General features: G+C 40.3%; 1 protein-coding gene across 1 annotated transcript in view; it reads right to left on the bottom strand.

The window, feature by feature from the left end:
* Positions 1 to 1,978: 1,978 nt before the first annotated feature.
* Positions 1,979 to 22,930, bottom strand: part of MYL7 (myosin light chain 7) — a 70,252-nt gene continuing 49,300 nt past the window's right edge. Inside the window, exon 7 of the mRNA XM_044084221.1 lies at positions 1,979 to 2,139. Within this exon, the coding sequence (XP_043940156.1) occupies positions 2,038 to 2,139 (102 nt within the window). The 3' untranslated portion in view covers positions 1,979 to 2,037. The remainder of the gene's footprint in view (positions 2,140 to 22,930) is intronic.

Below are 22,930 nucleotides of genomic sequence, written 5' to 3' on the forward strand. Positions count from 1 at the left end.
GATATCAGTTGTTTCTAAGCAACTGATGTCATTACTGCATCACATATTACCTGACCTTGGATTAGTTAGCCATGACCTTTTACTTTGGGTCATACAGAAAAGTTGAGATGGCATTACAGTTATTAGCATGCCATCTTACTACTGGGTTTGATTGGGAGTAATTTCATTTCTAATTATGTATTTTTATTAGCACTTAATTATAACAATGAAATATTCAACCATAAATTTTTCAGGGGAGGGGAAATAGCAAATATCTAAATAGCCAGCATTACAAATTAGCTGCTTAGTAGTTGCCAAGATAAATCATTACTTGTTCTAAAAGGGGCTAAGGTGCTATTCTTCTGTTCTGATCAGGATGACTGCAATGAAATATAAAAACAAAGCTACACAATGCTAATAAAGTCAGTTAATTGATATAGGTACAAGTTAATGGTGAAAACATGATATGCTTATCTAAAGCCTAGTTATAATTCACTTGGTGTGTGAAGATGGCAGTTAAGGCTCCTTCTGCACACTAAACACATGACTGCAGACTATTAATAAGAAATGTTACTTTACTTTTAATGTATGATTTACCTAAATTCCATCAATGTATAGCATGTATACTACTTCTTCATTAAATTACAGTACTGAGACCTTGTGTCAAGAGAATGCTTGGTAAGGTCAAGGTAAATAAGGCCTTGATTGCATCACTGTATAGAAAACCTGTATGAGATTAGTAAGGTACAGGGAGGTGACCTCTAGATTAAGTTATGTTAGGGAAGAAAAAGCTCATGTCAGGGTACATTTATACAGGCACAGCAGACCTAAGTTATGTCAGTGTATAAAGACTCTCCACGCTAGGGTACATTTGTGTACGGACAGATGGGAGGATACATCAGGTAAGGAATTAATACATCATAGTACAGGTAAGGGGACTGTTTGCATAGATATTATATTGGGTGCATATTCAGTGGGATTATTACAGCAATGTGGTAATAACACCAGGGTTCCAGTTATGGTGTATCCAGAAATATCATGGGCTCACTGCATCAAATGCAAGAATTAAGCAAGCATTTTATTGTGAGTAGACTTGCAGCTTGTTATGAAGAAATAGCTTATTCACTTAAATATGTTCTTTATTCAGTTAAATCTATAATTTCCTAAGTGGTACTAGAATTCTAACATCGTGGCCAGGCTTTAGCATATGAGAAGGTTGTTATCAAGCAGAGAAGTAACTCATAACCTTTAATGCTGGATTTAGCTAGCATTCCCAGGAGAGTTGTGGCTGAAGTAGTTATCAGTTCCTTAGTCATAATGCCAGCGATGGCATTTGAGAGTCCAAACTTAGTTGCACACAAGTCTATGGTATGCAGGGTCCTAGGTTCAAGTTTTACAAGGGCTAATTAACTGGGTGGGAGGTTGGCATAATGGTTACGGTGTTTACCTTACAAATGCAAGGTCCAGGGTTTGATTCTCAGATGGGGTAAATGGCTAGGCTTAAAATGTCCCACAAAGGCAGTTAGCCTAGTACTAACCTATGAACCTATGAATCAGTATACATAATATATTGGGTTGCTGCAAAAATATACTTAAACATTTCACATGAAGTAAACCTTGTCATTTTATATTTGCTGGTGAAGAGGCTTGTTCTATACAATATTTTTACAAGGTTGTTTACAGTTGTTGAAAAGTTCCAATTTTGTTAGAAAGTATGCTGAGCCAGATGATTGTCTGCAAAGTTAAACCACGGTATACTTTTACGATGTTATGTTTCTAATAGCAGCTTAGAACCTCACTGACAACGGGCATTGACTGGTTTCATCTTATTACAAAACTAAAAACTCCGCAAAATGTGTGCCTACCATTGTAAGAGGCAATCTCTGGTTAATTTTAAAGCATAAAAGTAATCAGAAAATATGTTGTTTACTATTAGTTTAAATAGCCTTATCATTTTAACAAATTACATAAAAAGAAGGCACAAAACACAAAAAGCAAGTCATGTTTAAACTTATATTATTTCAGTCTTTTGAGTTTGATTGCTTATAACATCACTTTTTAATCTTCTTTCTCATCTCCATGGGTGATGATGTAGCAGAGTGATTTATAGTCAAGGTTCCCAGCAACATCGATTGGAGTTACAGCAAATGTTTGCTCAACCTGCAGAGAGAAAAATATAACCAATCAGAAGCAATGGAGGGTACGGGGAGAATATTTATGCAGAGGCAGTCTTGGCGTCTTGTCAGCTAACTATCTCTACTTCCTACGTAATTCTATTGTCCCTACCTATACCAATCAGTTATAGCTAAATGCATTTCTCCCAAAACATACCAGATGCTTTTGACAGTTTGACTGTAATTTGTCTTAGATATGACTTCAATGTTTAAGAATAAATCAAGAACTCTTTTCTTGCTTCTGAATCAGACTGTAACAGATATGTGAAATCTACTTAAACTTTAAAAACCTGCAGCTGGCAAAGTAACACTATATACATATATGTCTGCAATTTGCGTTTTTTTTTTCCAGCAGCAAATAAATATGTGTGAACTCTTGGCATTTTTGTGTAGTATGTAGAAAAATATATGATGTCTGTAGCTGAAGATTTCTAACTAAATTCATCTGGTGGGAAATACAGCAGTTACACATAGGATGTTGACATGTTGGCAGACATAATCTGGGAATTAATTGTTCCGCTCTGTGATTACAAGATCTATGACTGTTTCTAGGCCAGGAAACTAAAGGCTGTAAAAGAAAAATTAGAAAATTCTATAAAGGATGAAGCTAACCTAGACCAGGAAAACAAATTCCTTAGTATCTAAAGATGAAATCTGCTCAGTTGCATCTGTCCTTTCTATATTTTGCAGATATAAACCAATTAGATGAATGAACAAAGAAAGAAGAAGAAACAAAGATAAGAGGGAGAGAGAGAAATATGTTTGTGACCAGCACATTTTTCTCTCTGCAGTTCAGCCTGCCCGAGATGTCTATAAAACTCACCAAGTTTAATTAGGGATCAGTAGTTTTTTCAGTTGACAATAGTTGGGAAAATTATTAGTGTCATGTAAGTCTTGTGGTAATGAGTTCCGTGCTGTGGGTAAAAATGACTAGGAACAGGATCACCAGTTTTTGCGGATGTTTTCCTTAACATTACAAGATTTTTGTTAGACGAACATAGTAATCTATTAGTTTTATGATTAGGCAGCAGTGAAAGGCATGTCAAACATTTCCCACTACATATAATTTTGTGGGTGAGTGTGAGATGGATGTAGGTAGTTCTTTAGTAAAAGACATGCATCCTAGAATATTAGGTGTGTGACATGCATGTTGGCTATACACTGGTTGTAATGTCAATTTAGCATCTAATTATTATCATCTTACAATAAGTGGATTCCATTTTTTTGAAAAATGGTTTTGTTAAGATTAGCCATTCCATGTAGTAGTTTAGCTAAGAGTAATGCGTTGGCTGGGGTCTTCTTTGAGTATGGAGGCAGACAGTTTTTTTACAGGATAGGGTTCAGAATCTTGTAAATATGTTATACTGTGGTGTTTATATGTTCAGAAAACATTTACTATCTGTTCTGATACATTGATATTTGTAATATTGAATAGTTTGCATATTAGCACTATTAACACTTATGGGATCATGGTTGTTTTGTTTATTTATCTGTTAGACCAAAGAGCACACATTTGTTTTTTCATTTACTACCAGTTTCACTTTTCTTTGCCATGCTCATAGGTTCATACGTCCATAGGTGTTTACTAGGCTAATGACCACAAGGGCCTTTTTAAGCCTTGACAAGTTCTGATACTCTTGATAACTGTAAGCAGGGGCCTGGGAGAGGAACCATATTACAAGTTACCTGTGTACATTAGAGACATAGGTGAATGTCTCTAATGGACATAATGTGATTAGTATTATCAGTAGATAGTTGAATAGAAGAGATGAGTGCAGCTTTGGGGCATTACAAAGGATAATATAGTCATCTGTGTATTGTAGCAATTTCCTACCAGTTGTAGGAAGGTACATGTTATTGGTAAAGAAGTAAACCATGGGGGTCCAAGTGTTCTGCCTAGTAGTACTTGTATATCGGTTTGGATTTTGACCAGAGTTCCACAACACACAGCTTGATTTCTGTTGCTTAACTAATTTCCGGACCAATGTAAAACTGTAGATGTACATACTGTAGACGATGTTGAAGTATTTTCTAGTCAACTATGTCAAAAGCTTTGGAGAAGTCTGTGAGAAGGGCAGCAAAATACATACTCTTATATCACTCATTTGCGATGTAGTTGGTTAAACCAGTGCAATTTTCATTGCTATGGCCACTATGAAAACCATGCAGTGTTACACATAGTTTGTTGTGTGTGGTGAGGTAATGCATTAATTGGTATGTATGACTCATTTTACTATAATGAAGACAGGGGTAAGAAATGATATTGGTCTGTAATGTTCAGGTTTATGTTTTTTACCGGGTTTTAAAAAAGGCAGAAGCCTGGATTCTTTCCAAATGTTTGGGCCATGTCCTACTGTTGGAATTATGTTGTTTATAATAATTAGGGGCTAAGCAATAATAGTACACATTGTTTTAAAATGTATATGGGAAATTTATCCATTGACTGTGGTTTTATTTTTTTAGGAGATTCTTAATTTCATTTACTGTGATTATTTTGAAAGTGAAGGGTGATGATGGTTGTTGATTTGCTACTTTATGGTAGTAGCATTGCAAGCATCTCCATTTAGGAATTTGTTTATTATTGAATTGAAATGAGTTGAAATGACTGGCAAATGTTTAGGCTGTTGACTGGTCATTTAGTAGTTTTAATGGGTTATCCTCTGTGTTGGGAGGGGAGCCATACTAATCACGCCTTAAAGGTATTCTAAAAAGGATGCATGTTTTTTTCATTTCTGTGTTGTAATTGGGTTAGTAGTTTTGTTTATCTTGCCAAATTTGTTGCTGACATTTGTTTCTAAGTTCTTTGTATTTTAGTAGCTTCTATGTGTCATTTGTTAACCTGTAAAATCTTCATAGTGTGTCTCTATTTTACATTAGGTTTATGATTGATTTATCTAACCAAGGGATGACTAATGTTGTCGAAGCATATTTATTAAGCATGGTCTATACAAACCCAAGCTTTACACTCAACTGGAAAGGCCCCAGCAATTTTTAGTCAAGAAAATTAAAGGCCTTAAATCCTTCAACTATCCCAAAAGTTTAGCATAACTTTCCTTTTACTCATTGGCCTACCTCTAAGGTTGCCTTTTTTTCAAGCCATGAAACAACCAACCCTGTCTGACCTGTTTCTTTTCAAAACCAGTGGCTCTACAAACACTGATACTAGAGACCTAATTAGATTCCTAACTCTTGAGTATTCCCAGCTTGTGGAATAAGTTACTACTGCAAATCAAGCAAAGTAGTACTATGCCTGCTTCTAAGGCTAGTCTTGATGAATGGACACTAATTTACACCAGGGTTATCCTGTGCAGCCCTGCTCAAATTGGAAGGTGAGTATTACTGACTGCTAGTAAAAGGTGGCAAAGAACTTGAGTGTCTACTTAATGATTTATATGTATAGGTGTCTTCTGGCTCCTGTGATCACTCATCTAGTCTGTGTTCTTGTACTCCTTTGTTTTGGGATCTATTCTAGCTAGATGGCTAATTAGATGAGATTAGCTTGTCATAGTCTGGGATGGATTTTACAAATATGAATCTTCCCTGAGATTAAATGTAAGTAGGGAGGAATTATGTGTGCAGCTAAAGCACATGTATATTGTGCATGTATTTTCATTTGAGTGGTCCTTTATAACCAAGCAAACAATAAAGCAAGGCATGTTCCACAGAGCTGTTGTCTGTGTGTGTATTTATTTTTATTTTAGTGCATGCTGTGCAAGCTTTAGCACAACAAAACAAACACATGTAAACACTTACAGATATGCAATAAATCCACTCAACTGCAGTGATCATGGAGCTTAAAAAATAACAGAATCTGATAAACTACAGCTCAGAGATGAGGTTGTCTACCCTTATCAACTAATAGGACTAAAGCCAAAGTCCTTCGGTCAGTTCAGCATTTCAAACTTTCCCAAGATACTACTCGCTCTCAGTTTGCCCATAATGCTCTGCTAACTGACTTCCTCTCCAGATCTCTGTGCTACATGTAACTATTTGCATTCGGCAAATGGTCCCAGACAACAATCTTTTTTTGTATAAGTGAATCTATATAAAAAAATAAAAGTTTTGTGTTTTAAACTCTTGCTTACTGTTCCTCAGCATTTTCCTTTTGGAAACTCTTAACTATTATATCAAAGCATTCCTTCTATTACCTTTATGGTTGAGGATTTTACTTATCTGGATCCCTTCCTAGGTTTTGGTGTCTTTTTTTACCTTGCCATACAGTTTTTACTTAGTTGTGACCTCCATCCATTCAACAGTTTACTAAAGTTGTAGTTTTGTCTTTTTTACTGATGGTCTTTAAGTTTAGCTACAACAGACTGTTTTTCTCAGATGTTACATATGGAAAGTAGAGGCTTTAAAATGCATGTGTGGGCACAAGAGCCTGCCTCAAGACATATGTGTATTTTCTTTATAAGAGGAACATTTCATATGACTTTGTGACATTGCGAAGCTTGTACCCCTGGTATAGTTAGGGATAGAAGGATGAATAAGCTGCTATTGCCCACGTTTAAAGAAGACTTTCCTTTTGGTCCTGATGGGACCATGACCATGAGCACCATTCTGAAGTTGGCCTCGCTGGATGCTAGAACTGTTCACAGCTGACAAACCTTGGGGGGAGGGGGGAGAGGAAGAGGAAAAAAGTATAGGCTAAAGGTGATAGGGATAAATGTGACAATGCAAAACATTCCTATCTAGGTCCTGTGAATAAGAAGCTTGTTTGACAAAAATATTCTGCTTTTTCCTTCATGGGTGTCTAAATTATTAATTAAGTCTGTGCCAGTGAAACTGCTTATCAAATTAGATAGAACTGTTTTAAATTTTCTGATTATGAAGTTAGAAATGTCTTTGCTTCTTCCAGACTTTCATCTGCAACATTTTTCAGGTCATTCAGGATTTGTTCCATGCATCCCATTATGTTAGACTATGAAAAGATGATAAAGGCATTTATCAAATTTCTTCAAACTATATCCCTCGCCTCTTCTCTTCTGGGTCCAGAGTTGATACCAGTATCTCCTGTTTGCCAACTCATTGTTAGGCTTTTCTTTCAGGATGTCCCATTTCTCATCCCTCCTCATTTGGGCACTGGTCTCAGTAAGGCTGACAATCAGCCTGTAGGTGTCACTGTTGATGACATAGATATCAATGCCAGCTGCAGTTTTGATCTCAAGACCACAATTTATTTGGCTCTGCGCCTTTAACCTTGACCTTGCCGCTGGTGTCAACAGCTTTAACACCAATGTTATCTGCATCAGGAGTTCCTTCAACTTTAGGGATTGTGGTTGGACATCAGTGCTTGTCTCAACACACATTATTTTGGGGACATTTCTAATGGTATTCAGGTTGGCTTTCCAGCCTTTGAGGTCAACACTGTTGACAGTGGGCCTGAGTTTGCCTGGCATTTCATTTTAATTTTTAGGGGATTGACCAATGACCTTGGTCTGGACATTGTTTTTGGTTGTTTTTTACTGCAGCAGCTAAGATGAGCCTGTTAGCCCCAAGTATGGCATTAGTGTCAATATTGATGCTGACAATGTAGCCTGTACTGTAGTGGCTACCTTTGGCATCTGTACTGACAATTAGTTTGATCTTAGTAAGGGACATTTCTTTGTGTGGCACTTTGGAGAGCCACCATTTTTCCAAACAGGACAGAGGGGTCATGGGGCTCTTCCAGGATCACTCCCACATATCTAGCTCCTTTTAGGATTCTTCATCATCCTCAGACTCATCATCTCCAAATCTCATTATGAAGCACAAGTGCATGAAGAGACCCTTGGTTGTCCTTAGCAGCTCCCTACCCCAGTTTCTGAGGATGATGAGAGTGTTGATTCCTCATCATTTGGTAACATCAACCTAGGTTTGGGGAGATTCTACAAATATTGAAGCAAGAAGGAGGATGATTTCCACACCCCATGGTCTTTATACACCAGATCCTGCAGGAGTCTTTCTGTATCTCCAGCTTTCTTCTTTGGTGATCTATCAGTTATGGAAATGGTCTAACTCATGATTAAGATAGCATGGGAAAACCCTGATATACTGGCACTTGTCCCAAGAAAGCCAGACAAGAGTCTCCGTTCTCCCAAAGACTGAGCATGCTGGACAGAGATGTCAAACCAGATTTTGTCATTATTCCATCAGATCCCAAAAAAGGATCCTACTTTGCAGAGTCCTGATGTCCATCCCCTAGATAAAGAATCTAAGGCAATGAAAAGGTTTGGGAAACTTGTTCAAACATCCTCTATGTTCATTTTAAGGGTGATAAAGTATTTGTCTCATATATTGCTATTCCATCAAAAGCTAAGTGATGAAATGAACCAGTCACTGGAATGCTTGCCAGCTAGAGGATTGAATTACAAATTGCAGACCCAGATGGCAAGCATTGCATGTGTTTGAACCATACAATACACCTGCCTCACAGTTCTGCACTGGGTGCAATAGAGCTCAGTAGATGCTGGTACACCACTTTGCCATCATACCTGGTTGCACCATACAGACCAACAAGAATACCTAGGTGAATTTTCTGAACACCCCTTTCAGTGGTTCTCTAAACTTTTTGTTCATCAGTAAAAACATGCTAGAAAAACATGGAGAAAGAGGCAAAACCCTTATAATAACTATAGAGATCTGGAACAAACTGATTTGCTTGAGGTAACTTCCAAATTTGTCCTCACCAGAGATGTGGTAACAGTCTGCAGCATCAGGGTACTAACGTCCATCTTTGGGGGGTGCAGAAGTCTAAATTACTGATACCTTGACTAATTCTCCAATTTTGGTGGCATTCAGGGGTCATGTGTCACATCTCTGCTGCAATTCTGAGCATCAAACTGCAAGTCCCAGAATAATGTGGGGGGGGGAGCACAAAAGTGAGGGAGAACGGCAACTGTGAAGCATCACTGTTCTCCCTTTAAAGTTGTTTTTTTTTGCAAGGGGAATCCCCCAGTACCCCCAATGTCGGAGCAACCCTCTATCCCCAACTTATTTATACCAAATCCAAGGCTACCATACTTTGCAGAAAAGGAAATATTCAGAAAAAGAAGAATCTCTTTCAGGCTCACATTTTCACTCATTCAGTCTCTCTCTTCCAGGGTTCACAGTTATGAGTTTCAGAATATCATATGGTTACATCAACTGTCTATCCATTTGATTGCATGGCTGGCCAACATGCAAAACAAGTCTTCTTTTGGCTTTTCCTGGTTAGGGGTCGCCACAGTGGAACTCCGGTCCGCTAATGATTGGCAGTGGATTTTTACGGTGCTGAGTTGCCAGCCCGACACCCAGCCTTCAAAGAAGGCACACCCATTCACCCATGCACCTACCTGCATGAGATCATTCTACCATGGGGAGGACATGCAGACTCCACACAGAAGGAGCTCCAACTGAGAATCGAACGGGAGAACCTCTTGCTGTGAGGTGACAATGCTAACCGCTGCATCACCGCAGCCCCATCATGCAAAACAAGTGGTTAAAGAAAATAATATCTAGACACTATATGATTCCTTTTTTTCCCCCTCCCCCACTTTCTCCCATCACCCTGTGTTCCATCCTATAAAAACAGAGCGGTAAGAAAATAGGTCTTTACTCTCATACAAAAAAGAGCTATCCAAGAGGTTCTACTAGCTCAGAAAGGATCAAGTTTTTATTCATTTTTTTTTTAGTTCTTCAAAAGACAAATGGTCTCAGGTTTGTTCCGAAAAGCATACATTAATTTATATTCAAAAAGTTCTTTCATATGGTCATAGTGGAGTCCAGCCTTCTCTTCCTCTCAAGAGACTATATGTCTTATTTTGATCTCAGGATATCTACCATCACATAAAGATTGAAAAGTTCATAATTTTTTCAGTGTTTTTGATAGGAGCAAGCCTGCATCAATTCTGGATTCTTCTATTTTCTCTTATCTCAGTTCCCAGGATGCACGTTAGTTGCAATGAAACAGAGTGTGAAAGAAATGAAAGAGTTTCCTTACCCAGCTAACTAGATCTTAGCTGCTCTAAAAAGGAACAGTCTAACTGTCTGGCAGTTTGCACAGAGGATCAAGGCTCTGAGCTGTTGACAAGCTGCATCATGCAGCCCAAGGTATAGGGTTTTATTTGTCATACCTCCATCTACCAACAATGTAACTCTAAGCTAGTCAAATAGTATTCCTGTGTTACCCCTGAAAAGGAATACTTGTGTCCAATGAGTTTACCCAGTTAACAAATGTGTAAAAAATGTTTGGAAGGATGTCCCTTTTGAATCTCTCTTCAACCTTTGAGAATTTCAGTAGACAGCAAAAATTCCCCAAAGGATACCCTCTCAATTTCGCATTCATTGTGTGCATGTCTGACACCATCCTGTAGGGCAAATCTTTCCTGAAGTTGATTTCTTCCTTTCCAGATTACAGTGCTTCAGATCCACCAGGCTCACTCATTCCCTGCTTCACTATGCTTAAAACCCTTAGACCTCATAGCATCAACTATTTACATGGTTTTGAATGCCACAATTTAAATAAGAGTTTTTCAGTGGTCTTTAAAATTTAGTGATCATAGTTGAAAGATCTCATGATGCAGCACATACAGATGTCCAAGATTTGCAAGTCTCACTGAATGATGGACTCACACACCAAATCTGACTCTGGGTAATCCACTCCTAATCTTTATCCCTGTCATGGCTATCACTTCTGCCCTAGAATGGGGTGGAGCATTGCCATGGCCAGACAGTCCAAGGAGCATGGTCATAGACAGAGGTCAGTGTACACATCAACATTTCAGAGATATGTTTTTTTTTTCTTACATTGCAGGTTTGTCAGGACTGAGTACCTCATATTGCAATAGATATCCACATTGACAATACAGCAGTGTTTTGGTGGTACATAACAAGAGGGAACAATCACGTTCCTCATCCCTTCATTGAGGGCACTGAGGGTAATCAAATCATCTGTATCCATTAACCATTATCTGATACCCAACTACATCCCTTTTCAGGTCAGTTCCCTAGCAGACAGGCTTAGTCACTGTTTATTGATGTTACAAGAGAAGTGCCTCAGCCCATCAGTGGTACAGAAGATCTTTCATCACTGCAGAAACTTTTCTTTTTTCTCTCATCCTTCCTCCAAGGGAATGTTCCAAAAATTGTTTTCATCCAGAAATGGGTCTGAGACCTTCTTTCTACTTACCCCATTTTTCTTTTAATTCAATATTCATTTAGAAAAAACAAAATGGGTAAGTTATAGGTCATATTCTCATAGCCTCATATTGGTCTTGGCAAGTTTGGTTCCCTCTAATTTAGACTCATGTTCTGGAAAAACCACCATATCTGAGGCCTTCAGAAACTTCCAGACTAAGCCTTTTATCAAGCCTCACCTACACTTTCACTCTTCACATCTAACCACATAGTTAGTCCATTTCCAACAATGGACAGGGACTCATCATACTCTGACAAAGTATTCCAATTTTCCTTTTCTCTATGGAGGTCAAGTTCTAGGAAAAAAATGTACAGCAGTAAATGGACGTGTTTCTATATATGGGTTTCTTCCAATGGTCTGAATCCTTTGAATGCTCCAGTTTCAGCCATTTTACCTGTTGCAGGTCTTCAACACTGAATTAAGCTGTTTCTCTGTTATAGTGATAGGCAATAATTTCAAACTTTCTTCAAGCTTTGAATCATTATTACTAGTTTTCTTGAATGTCTGCAAGGCTTTTCTCAGAGACACTTTTCTTATCCACCTCCTTGGGACTTACACTATTTTATACAAACTGACTGTTCTTTCTTTTGAACCAGCTACTATAGTAGACTTTTTTTCCTAGTGGCCATTGTGTCCATGCCTGACACCATCCTGTGGAAAATAAGTCTTCAATCTCATGAAACAGAGGCTGAAATGGATGGAGGTGTTTTTTTACCTAGATAACTAGTTCCACCAGAATAGTTTCTGAATTACAAGTTTTAAATATCAATCCTCCTTACTTGGTACTCTATAAGGATATAGAGGTTTTGTGAAGTAGTTCATCATTGATGCCTGAGGTAGTTACTGAAACAAATTCCAACTGTATTCTGTTCTAATTACTGTAAGATACAAATACATATGATATTGTACATCTATAAAAAACAAATAAAGTGTTCACTGGAACTGGCAAGCACGCAATGTTATGGACAATAAAGACTCCCTTGTAAAATGAACATAGACACAATTAAAAGTTTTTGGAGAATATTGTGTCTACATTTGTTTTACAAGGGAGTCTTTATTGCCCAAAACATTGCATGTTTGCCAGTTCCAGCGAACACTTTTTTGTTTTTGTTGGTTATTTACAAGGGTCACTACTTTGGTGTGTTTTATTGTACGTCTATATATAGGCAACTCAGATTCTACATGGACAGAACTACAGCTATCAAAAAGGATTTACAATTATTCAATTGATTTTCAGATAAGAAACTGGGCTACGAAACTAAAATAACCTTGTTCATCTGGGTGGCTGACTCTATTAAACTGTGTTACAAAAAATATAACAAACCATTACCTTCTGTCTGTCTCTAGTGCTGACTCAAACAGGACAGTGACTACCTGTGAAGTTTTTTTTTTTCAGGAATGTATTTTTGGATGAGTTTTGGAGTCAGCTATTCAGGCTTCACTGAATACTGTCATGGTATACTATGAGCTGGATGCGATCTCTAGATCTAGGTCTTCCCTCAGGGCTACAGTTATTTATGGATATGTTTACATGAGGACGATCATCTGGAAGAATAAGCTTAGGAATCTATCCCATTAGTTGATAATGATGGATCTCCTCCTCTCAGATATGAAAGTTATGTACTTAACATAATGTTACATCTGGATGCGAAGAGCCATCCTAATCAAAGTACTCACTCTCCTTCCCCCTGCCTCACTGCAGACATGGTCTTCAGGAAATTTGGTGATGATGCATTTGTCTCTGATTTCAAAGCACAGCATAACAGAGTTCTGGAGAAGACACTTGTTGACAGAGCATTATGTATAAAAGGAGAGGGGCTGATAGACTAGGAAAGGTTCAGATACTGAGCTGAGCTAAGTAAAGTCTTTAGTGTTGATGAGGCTGGAGTTATTTATCACTTTCTAATGCAGAGATTCTGAATCTGTGGTCCTCAGACCCCTGGGGGCTGCTTGCCCTGAGGTTTTAGAAGAAGAAATAATAACTTTTGCATCTGCGGCTGAGGCTGAGCAGCTGCTTGCTTACCCTATGTTTTCTGCCTGGCAGTTGGAACTTGGAAGGAAATTTAAATGAACTGTTCTGTTCCCTGCATGTAAGACATTTACAGTGGTGGCTTTATGTTGGTCGCAGGGGTGCACTTCTCTCCCTTTTACCAAATATTAACAGTCATCATTAATCATTTACTAGCAGAAATAAACCAGTACTGCAAAGCTAATGCTGATGATCTTATTCCAGCAATTCGGGAGCAAAAACACAACTTACTGTTCAAAGACAAGGCTTGAATAAAATGTGGTACAGATTTACGCAGAATGTCCAGATTTTTGCCTCATATTTTTCGTCTGTTTCTCATAAAATTGTGTTTTTTTCTGGCAAATTCCTGAGGACTGAAGTCAGAAAATAATGTCAGACTGTGACTCCTGTGCCCTGGTCCAGCAATCAAGGAGCCTCAATCTTCAACACTAACAACAGTGAGGTGCATCTCATATAGACACACACACACACTTTGAGAATAGTATATACAGCCACACAGACCCTCCTGGGAAAGGATGGCACAGGTTCTCCAGCTGTGCCCCTTTTTCCCAGACTGTACAGTAGTACCAGCCACCACCCACTAATATTTATCAGCTACTCAAAGGCCCTTAAAAACAGCCACAGTTGAAAGGGGTCAAAATATTTAACAAATAGTCACAACACAAGACAATACATTTTACTACACAGTGCTAGTCAAAGGTTTAGGGATTACAGAGTAAAACTTAAAATAATTCAGTACTATAGTTCTTACATCACAGAAAAAAACACTTAGTCTAATCTTTCTAGTTTCTAGCTATTTCTAAGAGAAAACACAAATCTATGATAAACTTACATATAGAGCAAGACAGTGCTGGTGAGTTGGATGGTCAAGACAAAAATGTTTAATGCTCTCTGATTCTCTCTGTTTTTAAAATCACATGCCTGGTTCACACTACATCATCTCACACTTCCCTGGGTTCCCAGGCTAACAGAAACTACATTTACATTCTTCACCTCTGGGCAGAAACCAGAGCAATAAAGGACATTTATGCATGCAAATTCTGGCCATTAACTCTGGCCTTAAAACAATAGACAGGATGCCTCAGTCTAGACTTACTGCCTCCAAGTTTTAACAACAAAGGGTCACAGCATGCTTTACTTGGTCAGTAGAGTGCACTGTTACATTATTTTCCAGTTCCACATGTAACACTATTTTTACCACTTAAGACAACAGCCTGTGGTTTACATTAATATTTGCAGATGACAGAATTATCTCCAAAATTCTATCTGGCTAGGCTGTCAGCCTTCACACATCTTCACCCAATATTCACATATCTCCCCTCCTTTAGAACTCATGCTAGTTTTTCAAGTGACCCTTGAGAAATGCTGCTTGAGGGAGTTAGATCTATCTGAGTATACCTTACCCAGTTCACTGTCTTGAGTGCCCATCCGCATTGGCATTGCTAATCCCACTGCAGTGCTGCACAGACATATCACATGCCTGCAACCCCAAGCTCCATCTTAGCAACTTGGCATTTTGCTGGCTGGCTCTGTTTAACTATGTTAGGGGGTTGTAATCTGTCATAACAGTGAATTTCCTTCCATACAGATAAGACTTGAAGTTTCTGCAGTGCCCACACTATGGCTAGACATTCCTTTCCTACAGCTGCCTAGCATTCCTCCCTGGGATGGAGTGTATGACTGAGATTAACCACTGGGTGCTCTTTCCCCTCTGAAGAAATTTGGCTAAGTACAACCCCCACCCCATGGTTCAAAGCATCCACCTGAACAACAAATTCTTTGCTGCAATCTGGACTGGCTAACATGGGGGGTCCTCCCAAAGCTTCTTTAAGCATCTGGAATGCCTGCTCACATGCTGAGGTCCATACTACCTTATCTAGCCTGTTTTTACTTGTCAGGTCTGTGAGGGGAGCAGCTATGGTACTATAACTGGGGATGAACTTTCTGTAGTACCCTGCTGTCCCTAAGAATGCCCTCACCTGCTTTTTGGTAACAGGTGCAGGCCATGCCAGAATGGCTTCCACTTTGGCAGGTTCTGGCCTTATCTTACCACTCCCCACTCTATGTCCTAGGTAGGAGACCTCTGCCACACCCACCTGACATTTGCTCGGCTTAATGGTCAATCCTGCCCTCTGTAATCTGCCCAGTACCTCCCTGACATGCTGAAGGTGCTCTGGCCAGGAATGGCTGTAGATGGCAATATCATCTAGGTAAGCAAGGGCAAACCCTCCTGCTCCTGCTAGGATATGATCTACCAACCTCTGGAAAGTCGCTGGGGCATTCTTCATCCCAAAGGGCATATTTTTGAACTCATACAATCCAAAAAGAGTCACAAAGGTTGACTTCTCTCTAGCACTGGGAGTCAAGGGTACCTGCCAGTAACCCTTGGTAAGATCAATGGTTGTAAGATACTTAGCCCCACCCAGCTGCTCTACGGCCTTATCTGTCCTAGGAATGGGGTAAGCTTACAACTCTGTGTGACTATTTAATTTCCTGTAGTCCACACAGAACCTGGTGCTGCCATCCTTCTTTAGCACTAGCACCACTGGGGAGGCCCAGGGACTGTTGGACTCTTGAATCACCCCTAGTTCCAACATCTCCTGTACCTCCTCCCTCAGAGTCTGTTTGACTCTCTCAGGCACTCTATAACGGGCCTGCCTAATAGGCCTTTGTGGTCCTGTATCCTCCTGGTGCTGCCCCAGGTGGGTGCACTCTGGTTTCTCAGTGAACATGTCCTCAAATTCCTGCAACACTGCTCGGATTTCTCAAACCTTGGTAGGAGATAGCTGCTGGGACATTGCTACCCCATCCACTGAGGTGTCAGTCTGAGCCTCACTGAGGAGATCAGTCCCCAGATCTCCCCAGACTCCTCCTGCAATCCACTGCAAATGCTCAGCACAAGGGCCTCCCTATCATGATAGGGTTTCATCATGTTAACATGGTACAATTTGTGCCCCTGTCATCTGCCTATCAGTTCCACCATGTAGTTAAGATCACTGACCTTTCTTACCACCTTGTAGGGTCCCTCCCAAGCTCCTTGCAGTTTGTTGTGTCTGACAGGAATGAGAACCATTACCTGCTGCCCCACAGCATACTCTCTAGCTCGAGCATTCCTGTCATACCACACCTTTTTCTGTTGTTGGGCTTCTGCCAAGCCAAGCCCATGAGTTCCCTGAGCCTTGTCCTGAGGTTTAAGACGTATGCCACAACAAACCCCTTGTGGGACTCGCACTCACCTTCCCACCCATCTCAAATTAAATCTAGAGGTCCCCTCACCCTATGTCCATACAGCAACTCAAAGGGTGAAATACCTGTGGATTCCTGGGGAACCTCTCTGTAAGCAAACAACAGATGGAGCAAATATTTGTCCCACTCCCACTTAAACTGGTCTGTAAATGCCCGTAGCATGGACTTGATTGTAGAGTTTAACCTCTCAACAAGACCATTAGTCTGGTGTTGGTAGGGGGTAGTCTTCATGTGCTTCACCCCAAAGGACTTCCACAGACAAGCCAGCAGGTCTGACATAAAATTGGCACTCCTGTCAGTCAGTATTTCTTTTGGGAAACCTACCCTGCTGAAAATCTCTAACAAAGCATTTGCCACCTTTTCTGCCTCAATGGAGGACAAAACCACTGCCTCAGGGTATCGTGTAGCATAATCCACTACCATTAGGATATACTTTTTCCCTGTGGAACTTGGGGTACTCAGAGGACCTACAATATCCATAGCTACCCTCTGAAATGGCTCCTCAATCACAGGCAAAGGCATCAAAGGAGCTCTCACCTTGTCTCCTGCCTTGCCTACCTTTTGGCACTGCTCACAGGTCCTGCAGTACCCTGTTACATCTCTGGAAATTCCAGGCCAATAGAAGTTCTGCATAATATGCCTCTTTGTATGTTTTATGTCCATATGACCTGCAAAGGGAATATCATGGGCTATGACCTGAAGTGCCAGATGTTAGGCTCTAGGCACTACCAAGTGCTGTACTCTCTCACCTTCTAGCCCTCCATCAGGGGTCCATTCTCTGTACAGTAACCCTTTGTCCCAGTATACAGAATCCTCCTTTCTTTGAGAATCAGGTGCCTCCCTAGCTACCTGCCTCAGGCCTTGCAATTTAGGGTCTGAGAGCTTAGCCTGCCTCAACACTCTCCTTGTAACCCTTCCCAGCTCCACTTTCACAGGAAGTCTGGCATCCTCTGACAGTGGTGCCTCACTGTCAGCCTGGGTACTACTACTCACCTCTACCTTTGCAGTCACTCTGTCCAAGGGACCATCGGTACCCCCAAGCAGCTGTGGCTCATCTTCAGTCTCACTGCTACAGGGTAGCTCCCTCCCTGAAGTAACCACCTCACCAGTCCTGGCTGCAAGTATGCAGTCTGTCTGGGTCTTCCCAAGGCTATCAGACTTACCTGCTTGTCTCCAAGCCTTACTGCATGTAACTGCACAAGTACAGGGTACTGCACTATCAAAATCATTCCCCATCAGGACATCTGCAGGTATATCCTCAAACACACCAACTTTTTGGCTTCCTTTTCCACCCTCCCAGTCCAGGTGAATGCTAGCCATAGGTATTTGGAATTGGATCCCTCCTAAATCCCTGAGTGAAGTAGACTGTCCAGGCAAGTAGTGCTCCTCTGTAACCATTGCAGACTTTACAATGGTTATATCAGAGGCTGTGTCTCTCTTGGCAATGACCTCTTTGCCATTCCCTACAATAGGATATAACCTCTGGTGGTAGTTTGGTACCCTTGTTCTCCCAAGACAGCCTACTATTGGCATTTTGTCTTTCCCATTACTGGCTCCCTCACCTTTTGTTCCCCACCTTGCATCCATGGACACCTGTATGTCACATAGCCCCACTGGTTGCATTCAAAACATTTAACCCTAGCTTCTAGACATGTACCTGGACTAGTGGCTTCCCCTGCTACTGCCAGATTCTGTTGGGGCAGTCTGGGCTGCCCACCATGTGTTCCTTTAGACCCATGAGAAGTACTGGAGGGTCCCTTTCCTGTACTGGGCTGCCCTGCTTGCCAAGTATAGGTCTCCCTTCGTCCCCAACTCATCTGAAGTAGCACATTGTCTATCAGCTAACCAGATCCTCATGTCCTCAGGCAAAGTGCTAAGGGCTTGTTCCCTCACCAAAACATCTGCCAGCCCTTCAAAAGTGGTGACCTGACATCCACTCACCCACCTATGGAAATAAGTGCTCAGTTCAGCTACATATTCACACACACTTTCATCTGCCTTGCATCTATGCTCATGAAACTTTTTCCTATACGTTTCAGGTGTTAGCTTAAACAAGTCTAACAAGTGATTTTTAACAGCAGTATAATCAAAACATGCGTCAGACATTTTTGACAAAACAGTTACAGCTTTACCATGGAGTAAGAGGGTCAGGAACCATATCCAGAGCCTTTGGTCAACACTATACTGTTTGCATACCCTCTCAAACATATGAATGAAACTATCAAAATTATCCCCCTCTTTAAACTGCGGAAGAAATTTACTGACGTTTTGTGCTTTTGGGGTCCAGTTACTCCCTTCCACATTACCTTCATGATTCTGGCAAAGAGTCAGCATTTCCTTCTCATGCTTCCTCTGCCGCTCCTTTTCCTCAGCATCCAGGCATAGCAGTTTCTCATTCTCCTAAGTCTGTAGATTCCTCAGTCTCTCAGCTGCTTCTGTCTCCAAACGCCTGACCTCCAACTCAAGTCTCTTTAGCTCCAGATGGATTTTTAAGTCCTCTGCAGAAAGGTTGAGCTGTCCACTCTCTGAGGGTATTATAACTCCACTGCCAGTCTGATTGTCCTCCTGGTTGCTGTTTCCTGATGCAGCTGTAACCAAGGCTGCAATCAGGTCTGCCTTGGTCAGGTTTCCATGCACCAGTCCCCTTGCCTGGCACATCTCAGCCAGCTGGCTCCTTGTCAGCTTTCCATACTCCTCTGCTGATATGCTGCCTGCTCACCCTGACTAACTAAGCTAACAAAAGAAATAAAACAATTGTGATCTGAACTCTGAGTATTCACTGCGTGGCTGATTTAGAGTACAAAACACCTTCAAAGCTCACTGTACCCAAGCTACAGGAATTCACTCTATCCACACCACTACAAGCTAATTAGTATTTGCCACCAATTAATATGTGATGTGGATATCCCACTACTGCCACCAATTAATATGTGATGCCAGTGGCCTGGCCCAGCAATCAAGGAACCTCAATTCTCACCACTAACACTAGTGAGGGGCATCTCATATAGGAAGAAAGGATAACAAATACACACAGTAAAGTGCAATTTTCCTTAAGAGCACACAGAGATCACAGTCAGTCCAGGGCTGGTTGCTGCCTTGCTCTCCAGGTCCCCAATAAGACTCCCCACTGGCACAGCTATAGGGTCCAGATCTCAGCCTAGTGGGCAAGCTAAAACCTCCAGCACCTCTCTGTCCAACCAATGCTTCATGTCCCTGCCCAGGCAGCTGACACACACACACACACACACACACACACACACACACACACACACACACACACACACATGCACACACTTTGAGAAAAGTTTATACAACCACACAGATGCTCCTGGGAAAGACTAGCACAGGTTCTCCAGCTGTGCCCCTTTTTCCCAGACTATATGGTAGTACCAGCTGCCACCCCCACTAATATTTATCAGCTACTCAAAGGCCCTTAAAAGGGTGTCCAATTATTACTGTGCAATATTATTATCCAATTGGTAGTATAGCCCAGGGCTAAAGCTATTGGATTGGCTTTGTACAATTTTACCAAAGGCATGCAAGTACTCAAAAGAGCTTAAATTATCTCTACAAAAGCAGCCACAGTTGAAAGGGTTTTAAAATATTTAATAACAAATAGTCACAACACAAGACAATACTTTTTACTACACAGTGCTAGTCAAGAGTTCAGAGATCACAGAGAAATATTTGTAATAATTCAGTTGTACAGTTCTGACATCACAGAAAAAAGACAGTCTCATCATTCTAGTTTCTAGCTATTTCTAAGTGAAAACACAAGTCTAAGACAAACTTACATATAGAGCAAGACAGTGCTGGTGAGTTGGATGGTCAAGACAAAAATACTTAATGCTCTCTGATTCTCTCTGTTTTTAAATCACATTCCTGGTTCACATTACATCATTCTTCACACTTCCCTGGGTTCCCAGGGTAACAGAAACTACATTTACATTCTTAACCTCTGGGCAGAAACCAGAGCAATAAAGAACATTTATGCATGCAAATTCTGGCCATTAACTCTGGCCTTAAAACAATAGGCAGGATGCCTCACTCCAGATTTACTGGCTCTGAGTTTTAACATCAAAGGGTCACAACATGCTTATTTGGTCAGTAGAGTGCACTGTTGTTACATTATTTTCCAGTTTCACGTGTAACACTATTTTTACCATTTAAGACAACAGCCTGTGGTTTACATTAATATTTACAGATGACAGAATTATCTCCAAAATTCTATCTGGTTAGGCTGGCAGCCTTCACCCATCTTCACCCAGTCTTCACACAGACATTTGAGCTTTAGACTTCATATCCTTCAGAAAATTCATACTAAAGCAAAACATGTTCTATCAACTTTCTAAGTTTTTAAGAGCAATATTTAAAAACTGTCCCTATTTTTGGGTCTTTGTCCCCCTCTCCATTATTTGTGGCTTTGTCCAGATTTCTTGTTCTAAGTCTAAGAGGTTGAGAGGTATGGAGGGTGTATAACATGGAGGTAGGGGGTGTATGTGTGTGTGTCATACCTCTCAACTGTACATATTTTCACAGAATGTCCAGATTTTTGCCTTATATTTTTGGTCTCTCCCTCATAAAATTTGTCTTTTTTTGACAAATCACTGGGATGATGTAAGGATTAAAGTTACTAAATAATGACATGCATTTAAGTTTCAGACTTCACTTCCTTCAGAAAATGCATTCTAACACAAATCCTGTTATCCTAACAACTTTCTAAGTTTATAAGAGGAATATTTAAAATATCTCCCTAGTTTTGGGCCTTTGTTCCCCCCATTACAACAGGCTTTGCCCAGATTTCTTGCGCTAAGAGGTTGAGAGGTATGATATGTGTGTGTGTGTGTGTGTGTGTGTGTGTGTGTGTGTGTGTTTGTAAGAGGGATGTGTGTTTTGTGTGTGTGTGTAAGAGGGATGTGTGTGTGTGTGTGTGTGTGTGTGTGTGTGTGTGTGTGTGTGTGTGTGTGTGTGTGTGTGTGTGTGTGTGTGTGTGTGTGTGTGTGTGTGTGTGTGTGTGTGTGTAAAGGGATGTGTGTGTGTGTGTGTGTGTGTGTGTGTATGTGTAAGAAGTAGAGAGGTGAGTGGGTGAGGGTGTGTTTGTAAGAGGTAGGTAGCACACACCTCAACTGTCCAGGTTCCAGGTTTTTACAGAATGTCCAGATTGTTGCCCTATATTTTTGTCTGTTCTTCATAAAAAGGACTGAAGTTGCTAAATAATGACAGACATTTGAGTTTTACATGTCATATTATTTGATTAGAAAAATAATCATGTTCTTTCATTTCTGAGTTCACAAGAAAAATATTTATAATCTGTTCCTATTTGTTTTAGGCTTTGCCAGATTTCTTGCAAGAGGTTGAGGTGTATGTGTGTAAGACTGAAATGCCCTAGTTAAGGTTAACAGCTGGTTAGTAATATGCTTGGGCTCAAACCCTGTACCTTAGCTACAGGAAATAAGAGCCTGGATACTCTTTACCCCAACTACCAAATTGTATTTTTCAAGGAAGTGAGTTTCAGGTGCATTTTTCAAAGCATTTAGTTTCAAGTGCGTCTTCAAGGAACTGTGAGCTTCAAGGGAAGAGAAGTTCACTGCTACTCATGCTAAGTCTGTTTACAATGTGCAACTGTTTTTTTAGCAAATGGCATCTGTCATGAAAGCCAGCTGGAATTTTGTAAATAATTCTATGTCATTTGTGAATATTAATATGATTTATATAGAAGTGTGACAGAAGAAGATACTACCAGCCCAGCTATCTGGAAGTTTGTAAATAATTATGTGTCATTTGTGAATATCAACATGATTCATATGTTTGTGTTACAAATGTATTTGAACTGTATGTTATGTGTTTATCAAACTGCTGGTAGAGAAGTATGTGTTGAACAGGGTTTGTGCAGTACTGAGCTTAAAAGATGTATCCACAGAGTACCCTACTGGAACATAGAATATTAACTTACAAACTTTCAGAAGAATAGCTGAAATTAAGTTACTTTATAGCTGGACCATAAACAAAAGGATGTTATCTTTCAGTTTCAGTCAACAGGAGACAAGATGTCTACACTAGGGGACTCTCTGTGTTGCATTGAAAGAGAGATATTTACTAGGCTTGAGATGTAGAAGTGTTTTACTGTTTTAGGACTTTCAGGATATGCAAACATCTGAGGAAAAGCCTTTGTTTATGTGTTTTTCACAAGGAGATTCTAAATGCTGGTAGCTTCTGACAATGGGGGTTTAGCTTGGGAAATGAAGTCAGGTAACAAGAAGTGATGTCATGCTGCCAACTACCCCAGCAGTAATATTTGATATTAATTTAAGAACTATCTGTGTGTGAGAGAGAGAGAGAGAGAGA

Source organism: Protopterus annectens, chromosome 9.part0, assembly GCF_019279795.1.
Source record: "Protopterus annectens isolate FY-2018-M chromosome 9.part0, PAN1.0, whole genome shotgun sequence".
In the NCBI taxonomy this organism is placed as follows: domain Eukaryota; kingdom Metazoa; phylum Chordata; order Ceratodontiformes; family Protopteridae; genus Protopterus; species Protopterus annectens.